The sequence below is a fragment of the Synchiropus splendidus genome, chromosome 9 (assembly GCF_027744825.2).
Source record: "Synchiropus splendidus isolate RoL2022-P1 chromosome 9, RoL_Sspl_1.0, whole genome shotgun sequence".
Lineage (NCBI taxonomy): Eukaryota > Metazoa > Chordata > Actinopteri > Syngnathiformes > Callionymidae > Synchiropus > Synchiropus splendidus.
In genome coordinates this window covers 6,880,652-6,902,557 of record NC_071342.1, presented here as the reverse complement: position 1 = coordinate 6,902,557, position 21,906 = coordinate 6,880,652, and the positions used below count along the sequence as shown (strand labels likewise).

Sequence of the window (21,906 nt, the reverse complement as noted above, 5' to 3'; positions counted from 1 at the left end):
GTGTCAAGGAAATGTTGTTTTACAAGCTTGTGGTGCTAAATTGGCATTCGTGTCTTATTGTTGAGATATTATTGTGATTATTTCAGAACAAAATGTAAGTGGAGCAGTTCAAACAAAACAGTCGTTAAATGTCGTGTTATTTTTAAAAATGTTATTTTACCAAACTGCATTACTCCAGCTACACCGAGGCAAAAGGTCACATATCTTCCTGCACACTTCCTGCATATTGATACCATATGCGACTCATCCAAAAATCATCAGTCATAACATTTCAAACACTCATATTCTTCTGCCTTTCTCATGTCACATTTCCGTGGGAACACTATTTAGTAATCCAGCAGGTCTTCAGTTCAACGTTGTGGTAACTGATGATGTTGTATTTTAAGACCCAGGGTTGGCGGTTGAACCCAAACATGTGTACCGCAGGAATCATAACAGAAGAGGAAGTCATGGGAATCATGTGTCCGAGTGAGAAGCAGTTGGTGTGAATGTTTGCGTGGATGAATCAGGTCAACATGCGCGACAGGAACTGCAGAAAGAGAACGCTCTGTTAAGATGAGCCTGTAATTTGTCACCAAGGCTCATATTTCTTAGCACTTTATGAGTTCTGCATCACCACAGGGGAGGATTTAATGATGTCTTAATATGAGGGGCTATAATTCATGATGCAATTCCCTCACTAGTGTTGCGCCAGTCGCTCCTCAGAGGCATCATTTATTTTCATTCAATTATGGGCTTCCTGTTATCATGTGATAAAAGGCAAACCTGTTTTTTTAGACGGATATTGCTGCCGCTGGCACAGATTTCCCACAAAGTGATGGTGTTTTTCACGTTGAAATTTTGTTTATTACTTTCATCTAGGTGCACAAGTGACACGGCGCTGACGTTCATTTATGATACAAACATTGCAGCAAGCAAACAAGAGTCCAAGCATTAAAGGAGGATGACTCATTTTTATTTAACATGCTGTGGCAAGCTGGGGTCAAGCTGCGGTCAGTCCCAGCTGTCACCAGTATGACACATTGAGTGGACATTTTGTACGGGATCGCGTTTACATTGGAGCATTTCTTTCATTGGATGACGGTAGAAGACCATAGTTTTTATCGTTTGTTACACTCACTTGCAGGATGGTCTACGGATAATTTATATGTTTATATGTGACTACTCAAACACTTTTAGCACATTAATTTAAGAATTGTGTTTATTTGATATGTTTGATTTTGACATAAACAGTTTAATAGTTGAATGCAATGTTGGATTTTATCTATGATTTCCAAGAGTATTGCCACATAACAGTAGGTGGAAGAGAAGCGTGTCACAGTTGCTATTATATTATATTATATTATATTATATTATATTATATTATGTTATATTATATTATATTATATTATGTTATGTTATGCTATGTTCTGTTCTGTTATATTATATTATATTATATTATATTATATTATATTATATTATATTATATTATATTATATTATATTATATTATATTATATTATAACCAGGTCGTAATAGTGTTGCGCTATATCACAATATTGTGATAATTACGATATCGTATTGTTAATATATTGACCAAAAAAATTATGGTAATATGAGTCACAATTGAAAGGACATATTAAGTCAAAACTATTTGAAAACAAATCTGTTTAATATGATTCTTTTTTTTAAATGAATGTCAAATTGACTTGACAACAGTGCATCAATTTGTCACTTAAAAAAATATAACTGACGCAGGAAAGAAATGATTCTAGTTTTCCTGCAGCGCTCATGAAAAAGTATGACTGACAGCAACAAAAATGAGGTTTTATTTTGATTTGTTTAAGAAAAAGAAAAGACAGATTTGAATATATTCATCCGGGATTTTAGATTTTACAGTGAGTATTGAGATACTTTGCCGTAGTGACATTTTATGACACTTTTACGAATAATTGTCATTGATAGAGCAAAACAACAACAAATGACTCATCACAGTTACATTCTGAAATATTACGTCTCGGTAGAATCAGCCTCTTCTGTTGTTTCTGCAGAGGATCTTCTTAAAAGACCTGCGGAAATCGTGGTTGAAGATGGTGTAGATGACAGGGTTGAGCGAGCTGTTGCAGTAGCCGAACCAGAAGAAGGTTTTAAAGAGCACCTTGGGGACACAGCAGGAGTCGCACACGGCAGCCAGCGTGTACGTGAAGAAGAAAGGGAACCAGCAGAGAACAAACACCCCCATGACCACTGCCAGAACAAACGTGAAGCGTCTCTCTCTGTACTGTCTTCCCTTCCACTTGCTGGCTTGAACGGCGCTGGGCTTTGTGGCAGCTTCCCCCGGCTTCCCCTGAGCCACTTTGCTCTTCTGCGCGCCCTTTCTTCTCTTCAGGGAACAGATGGAGATCTCGTTCCCATCTGAAGACGAGGCCTCTTCATCCACGTCGCCGTCGTTGACTTCTCTGACCTCTTCTTGGAGCCTGTCATGGTTCCTCTCTGCGGGGTCCAGATCACACTTCTCAGCATTACCGTTCTCTCTCTTTCTTTGGCCCAGAGGAGCTCTTGTGCTTCTGGTGGCGATCTGGTAGATTCTTACGTACACCGTGATCATGATGACGCACGGTGTGAAGAAGGAGGCGATGCTGGAGAAGATGATGTACCACCTCTCGTCGTTGATTTTACAGTCCGGTCTGTCCTCCTCGCCCTCGTCCTTCTCCATCGTGATGAGAGGAGGGAATGAAATAAGACAAGCCAACACCCAAACGATGACGATGGTGCACTTGATCCGACCTGGCGTCCTTTTCAGGTTGTACTTAATGGCTTGGGTGACTGACCAGTACCTGTCCAGGCTGATGGCGCACAGGTGGACGATGGACGAGGTGCAGAACAGCACGTCCAACGCCAGGTGGATCTCACACCACACCTTGCCAAAGTACCAGTATCCCATCAGCTCTTTCGCCAACGAAAAGGGCATCACCGACGTGGCGACGAGGATGTCTGCGCTCGCCAGCGACACCAGAAACAAGTTCTGGGGGGCTCTCAAGGCTCGGCTGGTGGTCACCGCGATCACCACCATGACGTTGCCCATCACTGTCAGCAGGATGAGCAAGCACACCAGGATCGTCAGAGGCACCGAGATCTGCCAGGAGTAGCCCTCCCGTCCATGAGAAGTCTCATTCCCTCTGGTGAATTTAAGACAATCCATCAGGATGAGCTGAGAGGTAAAGTTGAAGAGTCTTTTCAATGCATCCTCTCAATCTCTTTCAAATCTTTCCTCTTTGCCATCGAAAGCAGCGTGATCCAAAAAACGTGAAAGCTTGTCAGAAAAATGGACTTCCTGCCGAGCGCGCCATGGTCAAGGCGGACGTTTCCAGCTGTCGTGCCTCAGAGTTGCTCTGTGATAAGAGCTTGATGAGACGCCCAGGATTTGAGATGCTTTTCGCTGGTCGGAGTGGGAGAGGAGGGGAGGGGCTCCGCCTCTGTGTTTGAGAAATCTCATCGTGATGTTCACAATGTTTTTTTTGATTTATCAAAGCAATATCTCGCTGACCGAAAATTGGGCTGGATGATCAGACAAGGGGTTTGATTGTTCTCATTTCTTAAACAAAACACTGAGCTACTGAATGCTCAAATACAGTTATAGATTTGTTTAATTTAAGAGAGGACAATAGGATATCGGGGGATTCATTGTTAAACTGTTTAGGAGTAAAACAGTTGTTGTTTTTTTCTTTTAATAGGGAGGAATCAACTGAACAAACAAATATATAACATTTGAATATAGTATGATCATGTTTCATTGCGTGCCACATGTATATATATATATATATATATATATATATATATATATATATATATATATATATATATATATATATATATATACATATATATATTTTTAAGCAAATAGATTTGCTAACTGTGTATCTATGATGATGCATGTTTTATATATTTATTATTACAGTGTCATTTTGCCCAGTGACTTTTTAAGTTCGGATTTTGCATCCTGTATTGTTTGTTTTTTTCCTTTCTTTTCACACATTAGTAAACCATTTATGAGTCATGTAAACATTGGTCAAAGTTCAGCATAAAGGTTTCCACTGCATTTTTATGATTTTAGACCTCTCTTCGGAAATTGTGAATTTAATTCTGAGCTGAAACCCAAACTGGACGATCCAAAAACAACATTAGATCGTGTTTCCGAACATGTCTTCTCTGCCATTTGTAAGTTAACCATCTACCACACGGATTTAATAGTCGACGTGCACTCAAACGCGTGCACCGAGGGATCATATCCCGTCCACATGTACAGTACACGCCATTCCAAACGTCACCACCAGAGGGGCTGGTGAGGATCTAGCGCACTGACGCCATAATGTCAAGTATCGCGAGAGCTCGGTTGTCGGTTTCCGGTTTGTTGTTCTAGAGCGTATTGTTGTTCTCCTCTCTGAAAGATTTGAGTAATTATTGCGTTGATATCACAGTATTTCCAGCTTTCATTGTAATTACCCAGTTATACCAAGGTAAGGGTGTGGCGAAAAGCAATACTGTATCGATTGAGTAATTGTCCTTCGTTTTCTGGTCGGTGTTTAGCTAGTAGCGGTTAGCTTAGCCGTCGTACGTTTAGTTTACGTCGCGTAAAATGGGCCCGCGGTTTGTTTCTAGCTGCGATTCACGGACGCGGGTCGTGTCCTCGTAAATAATATCGTGGTTAACGCGTTCTATGAAACGTTAAATCGTCGTGTGTCAAATCTCGACGTTTTACCATTTAGTCCTATGTTTAGCCGCGGTTGCTAACGCTGCTAGCACGTTGTCAAGCCTGCTGTTTTTTGTTTGCTCACAACAGATGTCCGACGACTTGGTCAAACAGCTGAACAGCTACAAAGCTCAGCTTCAGCAAGTAGAGGTGGCGTTATCGACTGATCAGGGTAATGAAGACCTTCTCAAACTTCAAAAGGACTTACAGGTGAGTACACTCGGATGTTTCGCTTAACGCTAGATGCAAGATTGCGATCTCTATTACGCATACTTAGTTGTTATTCAGGAGATGCAGATAGACGTTGGAAGTCGTAACCTTAATAGAAAATTAAGGCGTTGAAGTTGCCCGTTGTGTTTGACCCACTGCAAGTTGTGTGCCACACACAGGCAGCTACTTATGCAGCGCATGATTATCACTCATATTTACGCTGCACTGAACAATTCATTTGACTTTATCGTCCCATTCATCTCTAGGGTTAGTTTCTAAGGTTTCTAGCACTGGGCTCCATCAATCAGTCATATTGTACTGGATCACTACAATCGACTCTTCAATTGGGCAGTCGAACTACCACGAAATTGTATGACCATCAATCTGATGCAATTGCTCTACAGGAAGTGATAGATTTGACGAAAGACCTCATAAGCTCGCAACCGAGTGAAGGCACGTCCACCACCACAGCAGCAGACGCCGCTCCAGTCAAGCACGTGTGGAAAGAGGGAGACAAGTGTTTGGCTGTATGGAGTCAGGATGGACAGTGAGTGTCACATGTCTTCTCTATTGTGAACATTACAAATATATATGTTGTTGCCCGATTCGTGTGGCTGCATAGTGTTTACTAGTCATTCAGTGATCATGATGTTTTGATGACCAGCTTGAGTCTTGGCTCATACTCACCTGCTTACAGACTTGATTCTTTGACAGGATCTATGAAGCTGAGATTGAAGAGGTTGATCGGGAGAACGGCACTGCTGCTGTGACCTTCACTGGCTACGGGAACGCTGAGGTCATCCCTCTACAGAACCTGAAATCAGTCGAAGACGGGAAGGGCTTCGACCTGGATGGACTTCTGAAGGCCAAGTCCAGGTAAAAACGACAGCTGTTGTTTGTATTGTATATGTTTGAATCCTATACAGTGACACCTCACTAATGTTTCCTGGCCTGTGCAGAAAAGAGCAAGTCGCAGAGCAAAGGGAGTATAAGAAGAAGAAGGCCCAGAAGAAGGTCCAGAGGATGAAGGAGTTGGAACAGGAGCGGGAGGTCCAGAAGTCCAAATGGCAACAGTTCAATAACAAGGCTTATTCAAAGAATAAAAAAGGACAGGTATGTCATTACACTTTTCTTTTTCAATAAATCATCACATAGGCAATCTTGGATGCAAAAGTGTCTTCCCTGGAAACAGTCAGACCCGTGCAAACATGCATCTTGTTGCTTCCACTCTTGACGAGAAATAAGTATTCTGTTGACTGAAGTTAATCGTGCTCAATGTTCTTATCTACTGTTTTGGGATTCTGTAAACCACGGATGATACATACTTCAAAAGAAACCAGTACAATTGTGTTTCAGGCCATGCAGACTTCTGTATCTCACAGTCACAGCAACAAAAACTGAGCCAAGTTCCATGATGGTGGAACATATCAGTGAAATAGATTCAATAAAGTCAAGATCTGTTAGTGTCATATACATGGCATGTACATATACAAAGACCAAAAATAATATTCTCTGCTAGCAGAGGTCCATCCAGACTGCTGTTAATGTAGGACTGGTCCACTGATGATGCAGAAGCCTGGTGTTTAGAAATATGTTAATCCCCTAATGGAAAAGTTATGTGGTTATGCACCATAACTCTAATATTTATTTATTTATTTATGGACATATAGTTTTGTTTTTGGAAACAGGAGGCCTCAGAGCGAAATTTCGTTGTCATAATATTGTGATATGTTTTTGTGCAATGACAATATAAAGAAAGTCCTAGTCTATAAATTGTCCACAGTTTCAACTTTACACTGCCTTTTCTCCAACTATCGACTTACTTTAGTCCCAAGAGCATTGTCTGAGGGGCAGAAGGCAGTGAAAGCATTGCTCAGTGTGATGTATGGCCAATAGCAGATGAGTTTTGAATTGCACTGGCTGATAAAGTTTGTTTTCCCTCATCCTGCCAGGTCAAGAGAAGTATATTTGCGTCTCCAGAAAGCGTGAACGGAAAGGTTGGAGTTGGAACGTGTGGCATCGCCGACAAACCTATGACCCAATATAACGACACATCCAAGTACAACGTCAGACATCTAATGCCCCAGTGACTTCCTCTCTTCTGTATATAATGATGTTATTAATTATAAGAGTCTGGTGTTTCCTTTAAGTTTATACACGATGCAAGTTTGTCAAGTGAAGCTGGATTTCAAAGAAACCGCAAAAGTATGTTGGCGTGTCTCCGATATATTTTTGAAGTAGAACAAATATACTCCAACACCTTGATGTTTTCGTCCTGATCGAGGCCAAATGTCCGGATGTGGCGACCAGAAGAGCTTGAAGTATAGTGTTGGATGGTGAAAGCTGAACTAGCGTTTTAATTTCTGTACATAAACCAGTAAAATAAAGCATTTGTTTTGACTTTTATAAATCTGTGTCTGAAATCTTGTCTGTAGTCCTGGTTGTGAAGTGATGTGGCCTTGCAAATATTGCAGAGGAGGATGAGCAGGCTGCACACAGTACTTTACAGCATATGTTGTTGGTACTGGTGCCGTGAAGAGTGATGGAATACTGTGACCAATGAGGCTCGGCGGGGCAAAAAAATGTGTCCTGATGATCAAAACACTGACTCCATCTTGGTGGTACATTGGTTTATTAAGATTCCAGGAACAATAGTCAGGAATTGTAACAAACATTAGCAGGGAACCAGCAGCATGTTGTCAGTATAAATAGTCACCTTGGACGCCTGATTAACCAAAGAGAAGAACATTCAGGGTTATTCTTTGACCTGACGTCCATAACAGACGACTTTTTATTCTCGTAGTGCATCATTTTTCTTCTAAATGTACCCAAAATACACTTGGGGATCTGACAGGGATCTTGTGCAAGAGTCACCGTCACTGTTAAGACACAATTTGGTGGTGAGTAACTCAAAGAGAAATGTCAAATTTGGTTGATTCGAGGGCCGCAGTGCAAGTGGCGGGACATCCTTCAGATTCTTTGAAAAACAGCTTGAAACATGAAAGTAAGCTCATACCCGTGTTCATGCCACAGACATCTTTTGAAGGAGTGGTCAATTCAGAATCACATTTACAACATGATCGAGGGGGTTACATTCGAAAAACACATGCACCAGCAGTTCAATTACAATCATTAAAACGCTCATTGGTAGCGACGACGGTTTGTGTTGGTGTGTTTTGGTCGTGACGGAGCGTCTGGGCCTTTTAGAGAGAAGAAAAGGACAGCAGTGGTTGTGAGGAGTTTCACTTCAGTAGAAGACTGTGGAGCAAGTTCCTCTCTTGGAAAATTGGAGTCTCAATTTACAAATAAACCTTTTAAACTTCTACCATTTGTGATGAGCAGAGTCATTTTCATATTTTCGTGATTCTTTTATTTCTGTCAAAGTCTGCTTCCCTTGCAGCATGTAACGTTACTCATCCCCTGAAATAGCCAACATTTGAAAATGCTTAGCATTTAGGGCTACAAAACACTCGATACAAACCCATAATTCATTTTTGAGCAAGAATTGGTGACTCAATTTAGAGAATTTCTGTAACAATATACGCTATAAAACTATTGTCTGGCAGAAGTTTACAAAGTTTCTTTCCAATTGACCTATTTTACAACCAAAAACTAGCTGAAGCTTCACAAAACCTCATTTTCTGAGCTCAGGAGGTGGCGCTCTTGGCTCAAAAATGATGCAAAGTTTCATTAAAATAGTTGTTCAACGACTACAGAACAGACAGTGCCACCTAGTGTGCTCTGATAAGGGCACTGTTTTTAATGAAGCTTCATGAAACAGAGTCAGCTTAGTGGTCTGGTTGGAATGCGGTATTTAAAAAGCAACCAAAGCGTCCATCTTTTTCCCGTCTGTGGCTCCAGCCCGCCGCCGTAGATCACAGCTGAGTGGAAGATACGACAAAAGTAAATGCGTTATTGCTTAAAGCCTTGTGCTTGGACAAGTGTGTGGTAGCTTATCACTGTCTGGAATTGAAAAAAAGCTGTTCGGGATTTTGTTTTTGTCGACGTTTTTTCATTCAAGCATGACCAAGATCTAGCTACAGTACAATTAAATATACCAAAAATAAATATTATAATATGCAAAATAAATTAGAATTGCGAGGGTGGGTCGAACCACCCGTTTGGACGGGAGCGAGGACGACACGTGGGTTGATAGCTGTGCGTCTCAAAGCGCAAGGTGTGTCGTAAATATTTGTTGGAATGCGGAGATTCTCGCCGTGACGAGCGTGGACGTGAAAGCGCTTGACGCAAAAGGGCGAATTTTCACGAGTCTAATGGAGAAAACTGCCAACGGTGAGCTTGAAGCTGGTACTTCTGCTGGTATACAAGACAGGACTTGATTGAAGGTTGTGGGGGGTCCTGCGAGGACGGGCCACCGACGTGATTGTGGGTTCAAACTTCAGCTTCAGAAGAGAATATTGCCGTTTCAGTATGAGAGTGGAATGAGTCAGAGTTAAGGCTGGAGGATTTCGGAAGGTTTGAGGCTGGTTCTGTTCGGGTTCAGACGGACGGGCCGATCAGAATTCTGGACTCCTCAGAAGATACACTCAAAAGCAGCGACGACGAATTGACGGCGAAGTCATTCGTGGATGCTAACGTGTGGGGGCTGTGCTGGAGGCTAACAGGGAATGATCCAGGCTACTGTGCTGAAGTGCTGGGGTCCGACTCTCGATGAAGAAGCTCAACAGATCAACTAAGGAGTCCAGTGTTCGGCTCAGCCTCTCGTCCATCGGAACCAGGAAAATGGAGACGTGGAATTTTCGAGATTGGAAGCTGGATTGAAAGGTACAAGCTGGTGTTTTCAGGCGGAGAAGGCCAGCTTCAGGCTGCAGGTGGAGTAGCCCTCGTCGCTGGCCGAGCTCTGCCGGCTGCTGTGGTCGTCCAGGTCGCTGGCACAGCTGGTACTGACACTGTCCATCTCTCCATGGGAGAACTCGGTGCTTTCTACATCCACTTCTATCTCCTCTGCACGGAGAGAGAGAGAGAGAGGTGTCAATGAAGGCTGAGGACAGCGGCGGCGTCTGAGCTCACCTCTGTCCGACTCTGAACAGTCCTCTGGTGAGCCCACGCTCTCCATTCGCACCCGCTCGCCCAGAGGCTGCAGCTGAGCCAGCTGCCTCTGCAGGTGCCTCTGCTCCCTTTCCAGCGTGTCCAGCTGGTGCTGACTCCTTCTGTCCACCTCTTCAAGTTTCTGAAACATAAGTCAGTAAACATAAAACATTATTGATGACTAACTATTAAACACTTCGTAGGAACCTGAGAGCTGGAATTCCAGCTTCAAATAACATCCACATATGAGGATCAATCCAGATAACTGCACGTAACTTAGACTCACATCTTTGACACGTAAACAATTCTGAGCAACACATTTGTTGGCTTGTCATAAGGTGTTACCCTGAAAAAACAAACAAACTAAGACTCATTTGAACCTTTTTAATTGGTAAAAAGGCTTGTAGTGTGGAACACAGCAAAAAGATGTATCTTAAAACACGAGGCTCGGGAGCCACATGAGGCCCTTAGTCTAGGTTTATGTGGGCCTCATGAGTTCAGAAATAATTTGAACTTTCTTTCATCATTTATTAAATTTTGTTCTTTTACCCCTCTTTAAAAAAAAGGTTAAAAAAAAAAACGTCAAAAATAACATGACATTACACCGATAAGTTTACATTTATTACTATTAATAAACAACTTATTCACAAGTGTATTTGCAGCATATTAGCCAGTAATTAATCATTGTTAAATATTGATTAATGTCTTGTTAACCCTGACTAGATTTTGCCCTGGAACAGTCACCGAAAGTTCATTCTAAACAACAAGTAAATAAATAGTGAATTAGTTTATTAATATTTTTTATTAACAGATCGATCTCAGATTGAAGCCAAAACAAACACACAGCACATTCACTGAGCCATTTCGAAACCCGCCATGTTAAATTCAAAACTGTCATTCTGAAAAACCCATAATGCTCTGCAACAGTCAAAGACTCAACAAGATCAGTCATTTTAGTTCCAGGTCGAGCTCATCAAGTATATAATCCATAATAATAATAATTCATAATTGATAGCCGTAACAATGAGACCAGTACAGCATGAAGGATGTTTCCTATTGGCAGCAGATTGTGAAGTTTATTCCCTGCGCTGCCTTGTCAACATCACTTTATTACACTGCTGAGGCCTCCGCAGCAGAATAACACAAGCGGTGTGATCGGTGAACCGCATCCCTCACACAGCTCTCTGCCTAGCCAAATATAAATCTATGAAATTTGAAATTAAAGACATTCTGTCTTAAGCTCAGCCAGCGCTGCCTGTGCCGTCCAGGGAATCATCCCAGTCAAACAGGGAGACACTCGTCCTTCCTTCGTGCCGGCTGCACCTGTTCCAGCCACCAAAACAATCTCCAAAAATACATCAGAGCAGTGTTAGAAAATCACGTTTCCTGGACTTCAAAGAGCCCCCGAGTCAGCCGCGGACATCACGGGTGCTTTATCTATTATGACCCCCTGCTGGGCTCCTACTCCCACAGCCCTGCTTTCATATCACGACCAACACTTTCATGGACAGAATGAGCACAGTGGACGCTGAGCGCTGGTTTATGTTCAGTGCTGCTGGACGGCCAGATTACATTGCAGCAGGAACACGCGACAGAACGGCGGTGACCAATGAGGAGACACCAGATTTGGTTCAGTTTGTGACATCGGCAGCGTGGTGGCATCAGACGCTCCAGCCATCACCAGACACATCCAAATTGAAAGTGAAGACGACAAGAGACTGATGAGATGATTTACCTCTTCTAATGCAATCATAAAAATGTACAATTCATCCCTGAAAAATGTACAGTGAAGGATTCTTTGGCACAATATTCTGTTCATTCTCTTCTTGAATCTGCATTTTCTTGCACATTGTTTATAAGCTCTTTGTATAGCTTGTTGCACTTTATAATATTATTTCTTTTTCATTTTACTGTTATATGTTGTGTACAGAGCATGTTACGAACAGAATTTCCCTCAGGATTAAGAAACTTTTCTGATTCTGATTCTGCACAGAGATGTATTACACAATTTATGAATTATTACATCAACACTACATGAACGACACTGTTGTCAAGTCATGGAGTTCATCATTCGCAACATGTAGTGTAAAAGTGCTCAAGAAATGATGGACAATGTGAGAGGTGACTGCCATATGCACGTGAGTGCATCATGATGGAGACCACACTGGAAACAGCATTAATATTTTAAAATGTCTTCAGTTTCCTTTGTATTAAGGAATATGTGTGTCTGCATGACTGGTATACCGTAATGTCTGGACTATAAGCCGCTACTTTTTTCTTGCGGTCTAGCTTAGACAACAACGCGGCTAATATATGGATTTTTTTCCGGCTAAGGAGCCATGCTGCCCAACTATTGAGTCTCATCACATCAAACCAATGGAACCACAGGTGTTGTATTTACCGTAAAGCTCTCAAAATGTGCTGTTTCCACCCATGTGTCCGCGGCTCCGCCAACAGCGCCCATCTGTGGTGTCAGAACTTCGGACACGAGGGCAAAAACTGCACATTTTGAGCGCTTGAAGGTCAATAAAAGCTGTGAGGAGTTCATGATCCAAGTGCAGAACATTGCCGAGTTTGTTTCATGAGTCAGTCTCGACGCTGGACCCCCTTTTCAAAACTACTTTCGAACTGATGCTCCGGAATTTACGGCATTCGTATTCAGCGCCCGACATACTTCACCCACTTGTCTAGATTTCCTCACATTGGTGGCATGACCGCAACTTTGCAACTCAAAAAAGTCATCAGCAGCAGTGGTGGACTACAGACTAGCACTCTATCTGCAACCTCATGTGACCAAAGAAATGGCTCAACTGGCTCCATGAACATCCAACATGATGCCGGCATATTCCAAGATGACAAAGGTAGGATTCAAGTTGTGAAAGAGCGGAGCCTGAGGCAGCATTTTCACATGTGGATGGTACCACAGAGACCTTTGAGTGTGACCCTCTGGGTTGTGATGGAGAAGCCTTTGCTAAGGGACTCTCCTGTCATCGATACAAGATCTTGGCTGAGATCCGGAATCAGAGAGAAAGGCTGCCCAATACAGTACTGCCAAACAGAATCCCGAAAGGCCCAGGCGGGTACAGGTTTTTGTTCTGACCCATCATTTTAAGATCACTGGAGACTGCCGTCAGGGCCTCTTTTTGGAAAGGTCACTCTATAAACACACTTTTTATCTCGCTGTGACGTGTGTAGCTTGAACATGACAGCGCCCCATACAGGCCTGGCATGTCAGCTACATTTGTTTTCACTCAAATATTAACTGTGACATCTTTTTGGGAGGAAAACTTCAGACAAGGTCAGATTGTTTGGACAAGGCCGGACATTTACAGGTGCGCAAAACATAATAGCCGCAAGCTAAGTATTTATCTTTCCAGCTGCAGTCGACTACCAAACTCTTCAGCTGTTTGATGATGAAAGACGCTGTGTAGCTCAGTTGAAGTGTGTCTGTGGCTGTTATTTGTGTCTGACTTGGTCACTATTTCAACAACACCGCCGTCTGTTTGTGTGATAATAGTGTTGGTCTCATTAAAGCATGACGACAGGGGTGAGATTGCCACACCTTAATATGTGCTTTGGCCTTGTTGAGAAGTCCCAGTGTGGTGTGGCGACTGCAGTCTGGTCCCAGCGGGATGAGGGACTTCAACCTTTCCAAACACAGGCGGAGATGAGCTCGTCTGAGGGAGGAGACATGAGGTCATTTCTCTTTCACGGTGGCTTCATTTGTAAAACCTGCTGACCGAGAAGTTCACTGGTGGCTCTGCTCGTGGCTCTAATCTCAGCCAAATATCAGCGTTATTAAAATGTTGGCAGCGATCTGCTTCCTTGGCTGCAGCCAAAACGAATGCCTCTCCAACATTGGGAGAGAAAAAAATGTAGGTCAAGTTATGATGTCATTTCATATGTCTGCAGCAGCCACCATTTTGTTCAAGTCAAATTAAGCCTTCATCTTCAACCTTTGAATTCGACAGAAATTTGAAGCGGCTGAAGGTGCTGCAGTCGCTGAGAGGAAGCTGCTGTTTGGATTCGCCTCAGGAAGGAGCCCTGTTGTCTAGAAACAGACGCTCACATTTGCTGACTGGGGAAATGTCTGCCGATCCTCCAGGAGCACAGCAGCAACTCAGGCCGCACCACACGTCCATATGATCTGTCTCCAGATATGAGTCATGTGATGGTGTGTTTGCCGCAGTAGTTAATATTCAGCAAACATCTTTAGAGATATTTCACTCAGAACTGAGGCGCAGCTAGCTCTGCTGATAACTGTTCCAGGCACCTTTTTATCTGAGCCTTTTAAATCCGTTCAACACTTACCTATTCTTTTCCAATTCGTTATGTGCAGACCTATAAAATACAAGACATTTTTAGAGTTGGCAAATGCAATACATGCTGCACAGGACATCAAGTTAAGACAATTGTTACTCGGCTTAATTCAGTGTAAATGTAGTTTTTGACCAACCTATTGTGGAAGCTTTCCAATTTCCTGCTCTTGAATTTACGTTGTTTAAGTTGGTGCGTCGTCTGCATGGCAGGTAGTGATGACGCATATCCATGCTCGCACTCTGCAGGAGTTCAAGATGGACATTAAAAACATAGATCCAAACAACATTTAGTGAATTTACGAAATCATCTGAAGCAAAGGTTTCATCTGGTTGTTAATTGACTTTAGAAAATTGACTGTGATGTGCATAATATAGTGATAAATAGAAAGTAAAAGCTAAAATCTCTCTAACTCTGCAGAACATTATACATCTATTTCCAAGATGATGGCGCTCACGAATTCTTCAATAACGAAAGAATACAATTCAGATGAATCGAGATGAACTGAAACATATCAGCACTATTTAAGAATCTGTTAAAGAGAGAAAAAGGCTCAATTAAAACGTTATTTTGGATACTTGCACTTGACCAAGCATTGATTTTAGATGCAAACGTGACTTTTAAATCGTTAAAATAGCCTTCACTTGAACTATTCGAGTGTTCTGACGGTTTTCCTCGAAGCCTACATGTCCCATAATCCCTTTCTCCCAGTAACATACGACGTCACACGCACCCCTCTTTCCAATTGGCTGTCTGCGTTGACCCTCGCCTGGACCACCAATCAGAGCTCTCCGATTTGTTCCATGTGGAAACCATGTGAACAACACATACAAGGAAACCCAGCTGCCCCATTGAGCGACTGCAGGATTTAACAAATTAATGTTCTTTTCCCACGACGTTTGGCGCGATATTGACGGAGTCACGTCGCAGATGACACGGCGATGAATGTGCATTTTTAGTATAGGGAATACTCGAATGTAAAACGTAATATTAGATGCTCTAAACGATTATTTTAAGAATTAAGCGCAAATGTATTCATGAGAAAACCAGAATGTATCATTAAAATTACTATAAGAGGCATTTAAAGCGATGTACAAAGGCATGCATTAAAGCAGGTCAGTGCTGCAGGCTATTGTTGCAGGAACTCTGTCTCTTTTAACTGTTTGCAGGCGGACCTGAAGTATTTTTCTTATTTATTTTTGCGCTTTAGAGGTTGGTTTGAAACGGATTCCTCTCTGTGTGTTTCCCCCGCGCAGGTGAGTTGGAACATGAGCGGCTGCTGCGCGTCTTTTGTCGCCTCTATTGTTGTCTGCTCGGCGCATTACGTGTTAAACCCCCCTCCTCCCCCTCCAAAATAAAATAATCAAAAAAAGACTTACTTCCGCTGCTCTTCTCCACGTTCTCAATATAATTCGCTGCATCGAGCAGAACCTGGACGTTCTTCATGAAAGTGTCGATGTGGTCCATTGCGGAACACTTGGAGTATAAGAGGGAATAGTGGTCCAGGGACGAGTCCGACTCCGACAGCGCTTCCTCCGGCTTCAGCTCCCTGCACTGCTGCACGTACTTCACCATTTTCGGAAGGTTTGGGTGTAGAAAAAAAAGAAAGAAAGAAAGAAGAGAAGAGCCGAGCTGTCCTGAGCAGTGAGCGGATGACTGGCTGGGTGGAAGTGCGCTCCTCAGCTCCAGCCACTTGCCCTACTTGGTGGATAATCCCTCCCCCTAACGCATGCACATTACAGCCATTGTCGAAGGACCATAATAAAGCCTTTTTAGCATCAATACTGCAGCAGACTGACAGATAAGACTCCGGTGTCTAGTCCCCGTCCCGAAATAACGGCATCTGGGCCTGGCCGCTGGCTTATATAAAGGCATGCTGGTGTCACATCAGCAGAGTATTTAGGTCATGTACTTTAAAAGTCATTAGTATCAGCTCAACTCTGCGCTTGATATCAAGGTTATTGGAGCACATTGCACAACACCGCTCATTACATTATTATGACAATGTAATACACAAATGTGTCTTGTCTGTGAGCTGTTTCAGTTCCACACCAACTCGGTCATCTTTATCCTAGTTTTTATTGAAGCATCCTTCCTCCTCCTGCTTCTGGACACGCCTGGGATAGCAATCTTTATGGTCCTCACTCACTGCCCTCACCACGCACCCCAAACACCTCCAGTGGTTTCTAGCTTATTGTTCTACTGCGAATGCCTGATGGATGCCAGGGCTTCCCCGTTTTTGGCTCCTGTTTCATCCCACTCACTCTTCTTGTTAAGAAGTCTATTAGTGAACAAAATACCTTGTAAATAACTCGTAATTTCACAAACGGATTTCAATGAAATGCTGATGAATGTGCACTTGTGACACTTTCCATATCAAAGAAGAAAGCTGGTGATTCATTCATTCATACGACAGATGCTTTATCATTCTAATGAGTTTCCATTTTATGCTGCATGTTCCAACCCCAAGTCATTTTGGGGCCAAACTTGCACCATACAAACCCTGAATTTCCCCCACTTCAGTGGAATTGGATTTATATTTCACACAACTGCAGCAAATGTTTTTGTATTTTAAAGAGTTTTTTCCCCATTTATTTCAACTTTTTCTTTAATGATTCTGAACAGTTTGCTGTAAAATATGGCAGTTTTTGACAGTTGAGAGATGCTTTTTAAAATGCCTGCACACCAATGAAAGGTGATGATCGCTGCTAAAACATATTCAGTGGTTATAAAATTCATGAGGTTTGTGTTTTAAAATCATGTACATCAAAAACATGTTTCATATTTCAGATGTTTCAATTTTTTTATTGGTTGTTATTCAAATTGTTATATTAATAATTAAGTTTCATGATATTTATTTATTGATTTAATCTGAACCTGTTGAAGAAACATTTCTTTGAGTTTATTATTATTATTATTATTATTATTGTGTGGTGAAAACATTGTTTGAAAAATAAGTAAATACAAATCAAGTGATTAAATAAAATAGTTAATAATTAAATAGTCATTTATCATCAGGTCACCCATTTTATTACCTATAGTTTACGTTTTTATTTCGTATGTCCGTCTCTGGTACACATTGCTGCAATGTGGGTTCAGTGAACGTGTAACGATCCGTGTTGGACGTGACCTCCAGTGCACATGAATCCCACAACAGTGTCTTTGTCTTCCTGCTGTGAGTTATGCGCTTTAACCTTGAAATTGAATTCTCTGCCCATCTGATTCTTCACTTCTGTTGCCACTTTCGGTGATTAAGAAGTCATTTTCTCTGCAGACCGTGAGGGACGGTGGAGGACCGAGGGGGGAAAGGGCGGCTCTTTACAAGAGCAGCCATGCGTGCAGGCCTGTGTTGTGCCTCCGAGACAATGGGTGCAGATGGCCGGCCTGCTGCAGATGTGGTCCGGCTTGTAACGGACGCCTGGGAGAGACTCGCTCCCTCCCATGGAGTCTGTTTCAGCTGCCTGGTAACTGAGACCATCAGTGTGGCTGCTGCTCTGACTCCAGCAAAGACCTCCATTCGTTCTGGTGTAGGGAATGACGGCGTTTGTGTGCCATCATTTGCTGAAGCCACAGTCTGATCGGAGCTAACATTTCTGTGTTTTTGAAACAGTTGATGCTCATTCAGCTTGAAGCCAACTTCTCTTGATTTGATCTGGTATGACACAAGCATGAGAGGTGTCACAGGCTGAGTCCGTGGTTGAGTTTGGCATCGGCTTCTCATCTTTGCAACAAGTTCTGCTCTGGAAGCTAGCATTGTCTTGGTTGTGTACTACTTAGATGGGTGTTTTTGCTTTTCGATCCTGGGTGGTGGAGAGAGAGTGCAGGCGCAGTGGAATGGTTGGACACAACTGTCAGGGGTGATCTCATTCAGATGAGTGGGAACCATGGTCTATGGTTGGAGACAGTCCACAAGACACTTGCGACCCATAGGATGCAGTTCAGCAGCTCACCACTAGGTGTCCAATTATAGCATGTGTCTGGCCAATGTCCAAGTAAATTCAGATGTACAACGTGAACTTCACCTCAGAACCTTAGGTGCAGATACCCCGATGATATTTGTTGGGATGACTTCACCAAGACTTTGCCTCAAGCGACCCCCTGGTCAATTGAGTTTGAGACCCCTGGTGGAGAGACTCTGTCTCAACGACAAGAAGTCAAGTTAATAGTGGCCGACAGGGAGATGCTCAGGTGTCACCGGTTGCGACCAGGAAGTTTATAGACAAAGTTATGGACCCCAGATGATCTGTGGAATGGAGAGACAGGTCTGATGAAGAATGTTGATGGAGAAGTTCAAAGGAGAAGCGGAAGACGTTTTGTGGATGTGGTAAAGGAGGACATGAAAAGGACAGGTGTGTCGAGGGAGGATGATGAAGATGGACTCGGATGGAGGACACTCACTTGCTGGGGCGACCACTGATGGTGAGTTTGGAACACATTAGAGGGAATGATGTGATGTTGTGGCCGTGTTGACACCTCAGAGCAGTTCCGAGATCCAAAATGCTACCATTACCCTAAGCGTGAAGATGGCTCCAGAAACCTCCCTGCAGGGCAGAACTTCATTCCAATCAATGAAGACAAGAGCAGCGTGAGGGCACACGGTACACACACTGTCACACATAACACGTCCTCATTGATCTTCCTGTCTGACGTCTCTTTAAAGCAGGACAGACCTGTCGTCCGTGTCACAGCTGACCCTGCTGAATGTGTTTCACCGATGATCAGCGTGACAATCCTCTTTACGACTCTTCAAAAGATGGGATCAATAAGGGACCTCAAGTTACCTCACATTTATTCTGGATATCAGACTGTAGTCTTCAAACCACAACGCTTTATGTGCGTAGTAAGCCAAGCATCTGTATCGCATGACCCTGAGAAGCGGGACCGGAAGAGCAACTCAGAGGGGCACAGAACCAGAAACAGGTCCATGAGTGCCGAGCGGCTGCTGGAAGAGCTGACCCGCTGAGGGGCCGGAGCAGAAAGTGACCCCAACTGGAGTCATCTGAAGTAGGCTGTGGATTACAAAAGTGGCCGGTCGCAGTGTGCCGGTTCCCCCTCACCGGGTCAGGGGTTTTTGTTGGAGGTGAATGTGACGGCAGCCTGCCCTCACACATGTTGATGATGTGTTGAGAAGCTGCATTGTGCCGCGACACTCCCCCCTTGTTCTAAAGACAATAGCTGCTGTTTGCCCCGAGGTCACCACAGAAGGACACTCCAGCGAGAAGACGAGCGTCACCTGCTCTTTAGAGCTGTCAGGACGGGCCCAGCCACCCGAACCCACGCACGCTGAAGATGTTGACCTCAGTGCGTGTTAGACTGACTTTATCCACACCACAGTATTGCATATTACAGAGAAGCAGCTGAGTTCTGACTGGAGCAGGAGACTGAAATGTTTTACACAACTCAACTGTTTAGCAGACAGAGACACAATGTGAGGCCCGAGGGCCACATGCAACTCATTTCCTGTTCTTATCTGGCCTGCATGAGCTCATGCATGAAGCTGACACTGTTGTTGTGGATGGACTCATCTTTCTCTGTTTTCCCAGACTTGCACTGCAGTGGAGCTGAATCGCTCATGTTTGTTAATGGAATTTGAGAAGTGAAAATTCTTTTTACGTTTAAATTTTATTACTCCTATTATTATTATTATTCCTTATCCTTCTGCAACTCTCGTCCTTCTCCTGCTCCTCCTCCATGTTCTTCTTTTATCTTCTTCTTCCCCTCCTCCTCCTCCACCTCGTCTTCATTCTTCTTCTTTGCCTGCTCCTCCTCCTCCCCCTCTTCAATCTTATTTCTTCTTCTTTCCCTCCTCCTCGTTCTTCTCTCACTCCTCATCGTATTTCTTCTTCTTCTTTCCCTCCTCTGCCTCTGTCTCCTCCTTGTTCTTATTTATTCTTCTTCACCTCCTCCTCTGCCTCCTCCTTGTCCTTCTTGTCGTTCTTCTTCTTCTTTCCAGAAAATAAAGTATGACTTGTTTTTTGAGACGACGTTGGGGCGACTGTCCTTCACAACAACCATCTTTGTCTCTTTATTATAACAGCAACACCTCAATTTCTGATCATGGTCGGATATATGCCTCATGTTCTGGTTAAATTTGTACAAAGCAAAAGTCAGAAAATATTTTTACTTTCATCAGTGAGGCCAAATATTTGATGGTGCTGCCCATGGAAGTGTTTCAACACAAACAAAATAGTGCTGTTAGTTCACCTTTTGTGGTAAATATGGAGAGCAGAAACTGCGGAACTGTGATCCTTGCTATCAGTCATTTGACAGTATGGCAACAGTCAAAGAGGTTCCAAACAAGATGGAGGAGCTCCTGCTGCTCAGCGACAACCTGAAACATCACAGTTGATTTGAGGCGATTTACAAGCCAAACAAGCCTTGGAATAGACAGTATATGTCACAAAGATATGATCCTGGCATGAGTTGTGAGTAAAACATCCAAGTTTATACCGCTGTTTCCAAAAAGTTGAGTTGACCATGGTGGGAACAGCCAGAAGAAACAAGCTGCATCCTGGTTCACAGCAGGAAGAAAGGCAAGCAACAAGGCTCAGCTCCTTGACATCTTGTTGACATGTTGTACATCTTCTCCACCTGCTGAGCTTCATTCAGCACTCAGGTGGGGACTATCTCCGACAACAGTCAAACTAGATTCTTTTAAAAGCGCCAATTCACACTGTATGAAGCTTAAACAAACAAGCGGTGAGTGTATTTGTTACAGGTTTTCTGCTGTACACGGTACAGTACATGGTGCAACGTGAAGTGAACACATCACGAGAGTCACGAAGCACTCACCCCCCCACCATACGGACAACCTGACTAATGAAGACAGGGTTTTCTTCCGTGAGGCTCTGCGTCCTCCCCCTCTAAAACAAAGTGCTGCTCTCTGATAATTGAGCGTGTGAAGCTGTATAATCAGTCTGCAGCCATGATATGAATGGCTGTTGTCATGGCGATCCACTCAGAGAGGGGCTGCCGAGACAAAGAGGGGATTTGATGTCTCTAACAGGTGTTCATGTGGTGGTGGGTGGGGGGGTGACAAGACCTTAATACCGCCCCCCACCACCCCCCTCACCAGCCCCTCCAGAGGATCGCTCGGGTCAAAGGTCACAGAGCATGTTGAGATTAGAAATGAAAATGAATTCCAGCGGAAACATAGTGATGTCAGCTATCAGACCATATGGATGTACCGAACTGTACCGCAACAATTGAAGCACTTGTAAGATGAAACTTGTGCTCCAGATTAAACAGCGAATCAGTGTTGGTCCCTGATCGAAACACTCTCATCTTGTCTCTCACACTTATCTGATGAACACAGGTCGGTTTGTTTCGTTTTTGATGGCAAACAACACATTTTCTATATTGTCACAATGGATTTATTCTCCCAGATAAAGAAAATGAGTGGCCCCTTTCCTCAGCCAATTTCGTCTTCATCCAATAAATGTCTGTAATATGACAATAAATTGTCAAAAAAACCCAAAAAAAAACAGCAAAGGCATAACAAACCGCAGAGTCGACAATAACACGCAAGTGGAAAATGAAAGTGTACCAAGAGATGAAAGGACCAACCCGTAATGAAGACATGAATAAATGAAAAAAGGTCGA

General features: G+C 43.2%; 3 protein-coding genes across 3 annotated transcripts; 1 reads left to right on the top strand and 2 right to left on the bottom strand.

Moving 5' to 3' along the window:
* Positions 1 to 1,789: 1,789 nt before the first annotated feature.
* Positions 1,790 to 3,359, bottom strand: LOC128764961 (alpha-2A adrenergic receptor-like). Its single transcript, XM_053875266.1, has one exon. It carries the CDS (start codon positions 3,178 to 3,180, stop codon positions 2,005 to 2,007), a length of 1,176 nt encoding a protein of 391 aa, XP_053731241.1. The 5' UTR covers positions 3,181 to 3,359; the 3' UTR covers positions 1,790 to 2,004.
* Positions 3,360 to 4,349: 990 nt separating this feature from the next.
* On the top strand, positions 4,350 to 7,348 carry smndc1 (survival motor neuron domain containing 1). The gene is made up of 6 exons (XM_053875343.1): positions 4,350 to 4,495; positions 4,819 to 4,938; positions 5,343 to 5,485; positions 5,653 to 5,814; positions 5,898 to 6,051; positions 6,891 to 7,348. Exons 2-6 carry the CDS (start codon positions 4,819 to 4,821, stop codon positions 7,026 to 7,028), a joined length of 717 nt encoding a protein of 238 aa, XP_053731318.1. The 5' UTR covers positions 4,350 to 4,495; the 3' UTR covers positions 7,029 to 7,348.
* Positions 7,349 to 7,536: 188 nt separating this feature from the next.
* On the bottom strand, positions 7,537 to 15,974 carry LOC128764790 (max-interacting protein 1-like). The gene is made up of 6 exons (XM_053874932.1): positions 15,684 to 15,974; positions 14,444 to 14,546; positions 14,299 to 14,328; positions 13,550 to 13,664; positions 9,970 to 10,129; positions 7,537 to 9,903 (listed from the first exon to the last, which is right to left on the bottom strand). Exons 1-6 carry the CDS (start codon positions 15,877 to 15,879, stop codon positions 9,740 to 9,742), a joined length of 768 nt encoding a protein of 255 aa, XP_053730907.1. The 5' UTR covers positions 15,880 to 15,974; the 3' UTR covers positions 7,537 to 9,739.
* Between the last annotated feature and the right edge of the window lie 5,932 nt (positions 15,975 to 21,906).

Bases quoted from the DNA above. Each gene is read 5' to 3' on its own strand.
- smndc1 (XM_053875343.1), top strand. From the start codon at position 4,819: ATGTCCGACGACTTGGTCAAACAGCTGAACAGCTACAAAGCTCAGCTT. The intron at 4,939-5,342 runs GTGAGTACACTC...ATTGCTCTACAG, and splicing joins AACTTCAAAAGGACTTACAG to GAAGTGATAGATTTGACGAA. The intron at 5,486-5,652 runs GTGAGTGTCACA...ATTCTTTGACAG, and splicing joins GTATGGAGTCAGGATGGACA to GATCTATGAAGCTGAGATTG.
- LOC128764790 (XM_053874932.1), bottom strand. From the start codon at position 15,879: ATGGTGAAGTACGTGCAGCAGTGCAGGGAGCTGAAGCCGGAGGAAGCG. The intron at 14,329-14,443 runs GTTGGTCAAAAA...TGTATTTTATAG, and splicing joins TTGGAAAGCTTCCACAATAG to GTCTGCACATAACGAATTGG. The intron at 13,665-14,298 runs GTAAGTGTTGAA...CTCCTCCCTCAG, and splicing joins AACGAATTGGAAAAGAATAG to ACGAGCTCATCTCCGCCTGT.
- LOC128764961 (XM_053875266.1), bottom strand. From the start codon at position 3,180: ATGGATTGTCTTAAATTCACCAGAGGGAATGAGACTTCTCATGGACGG.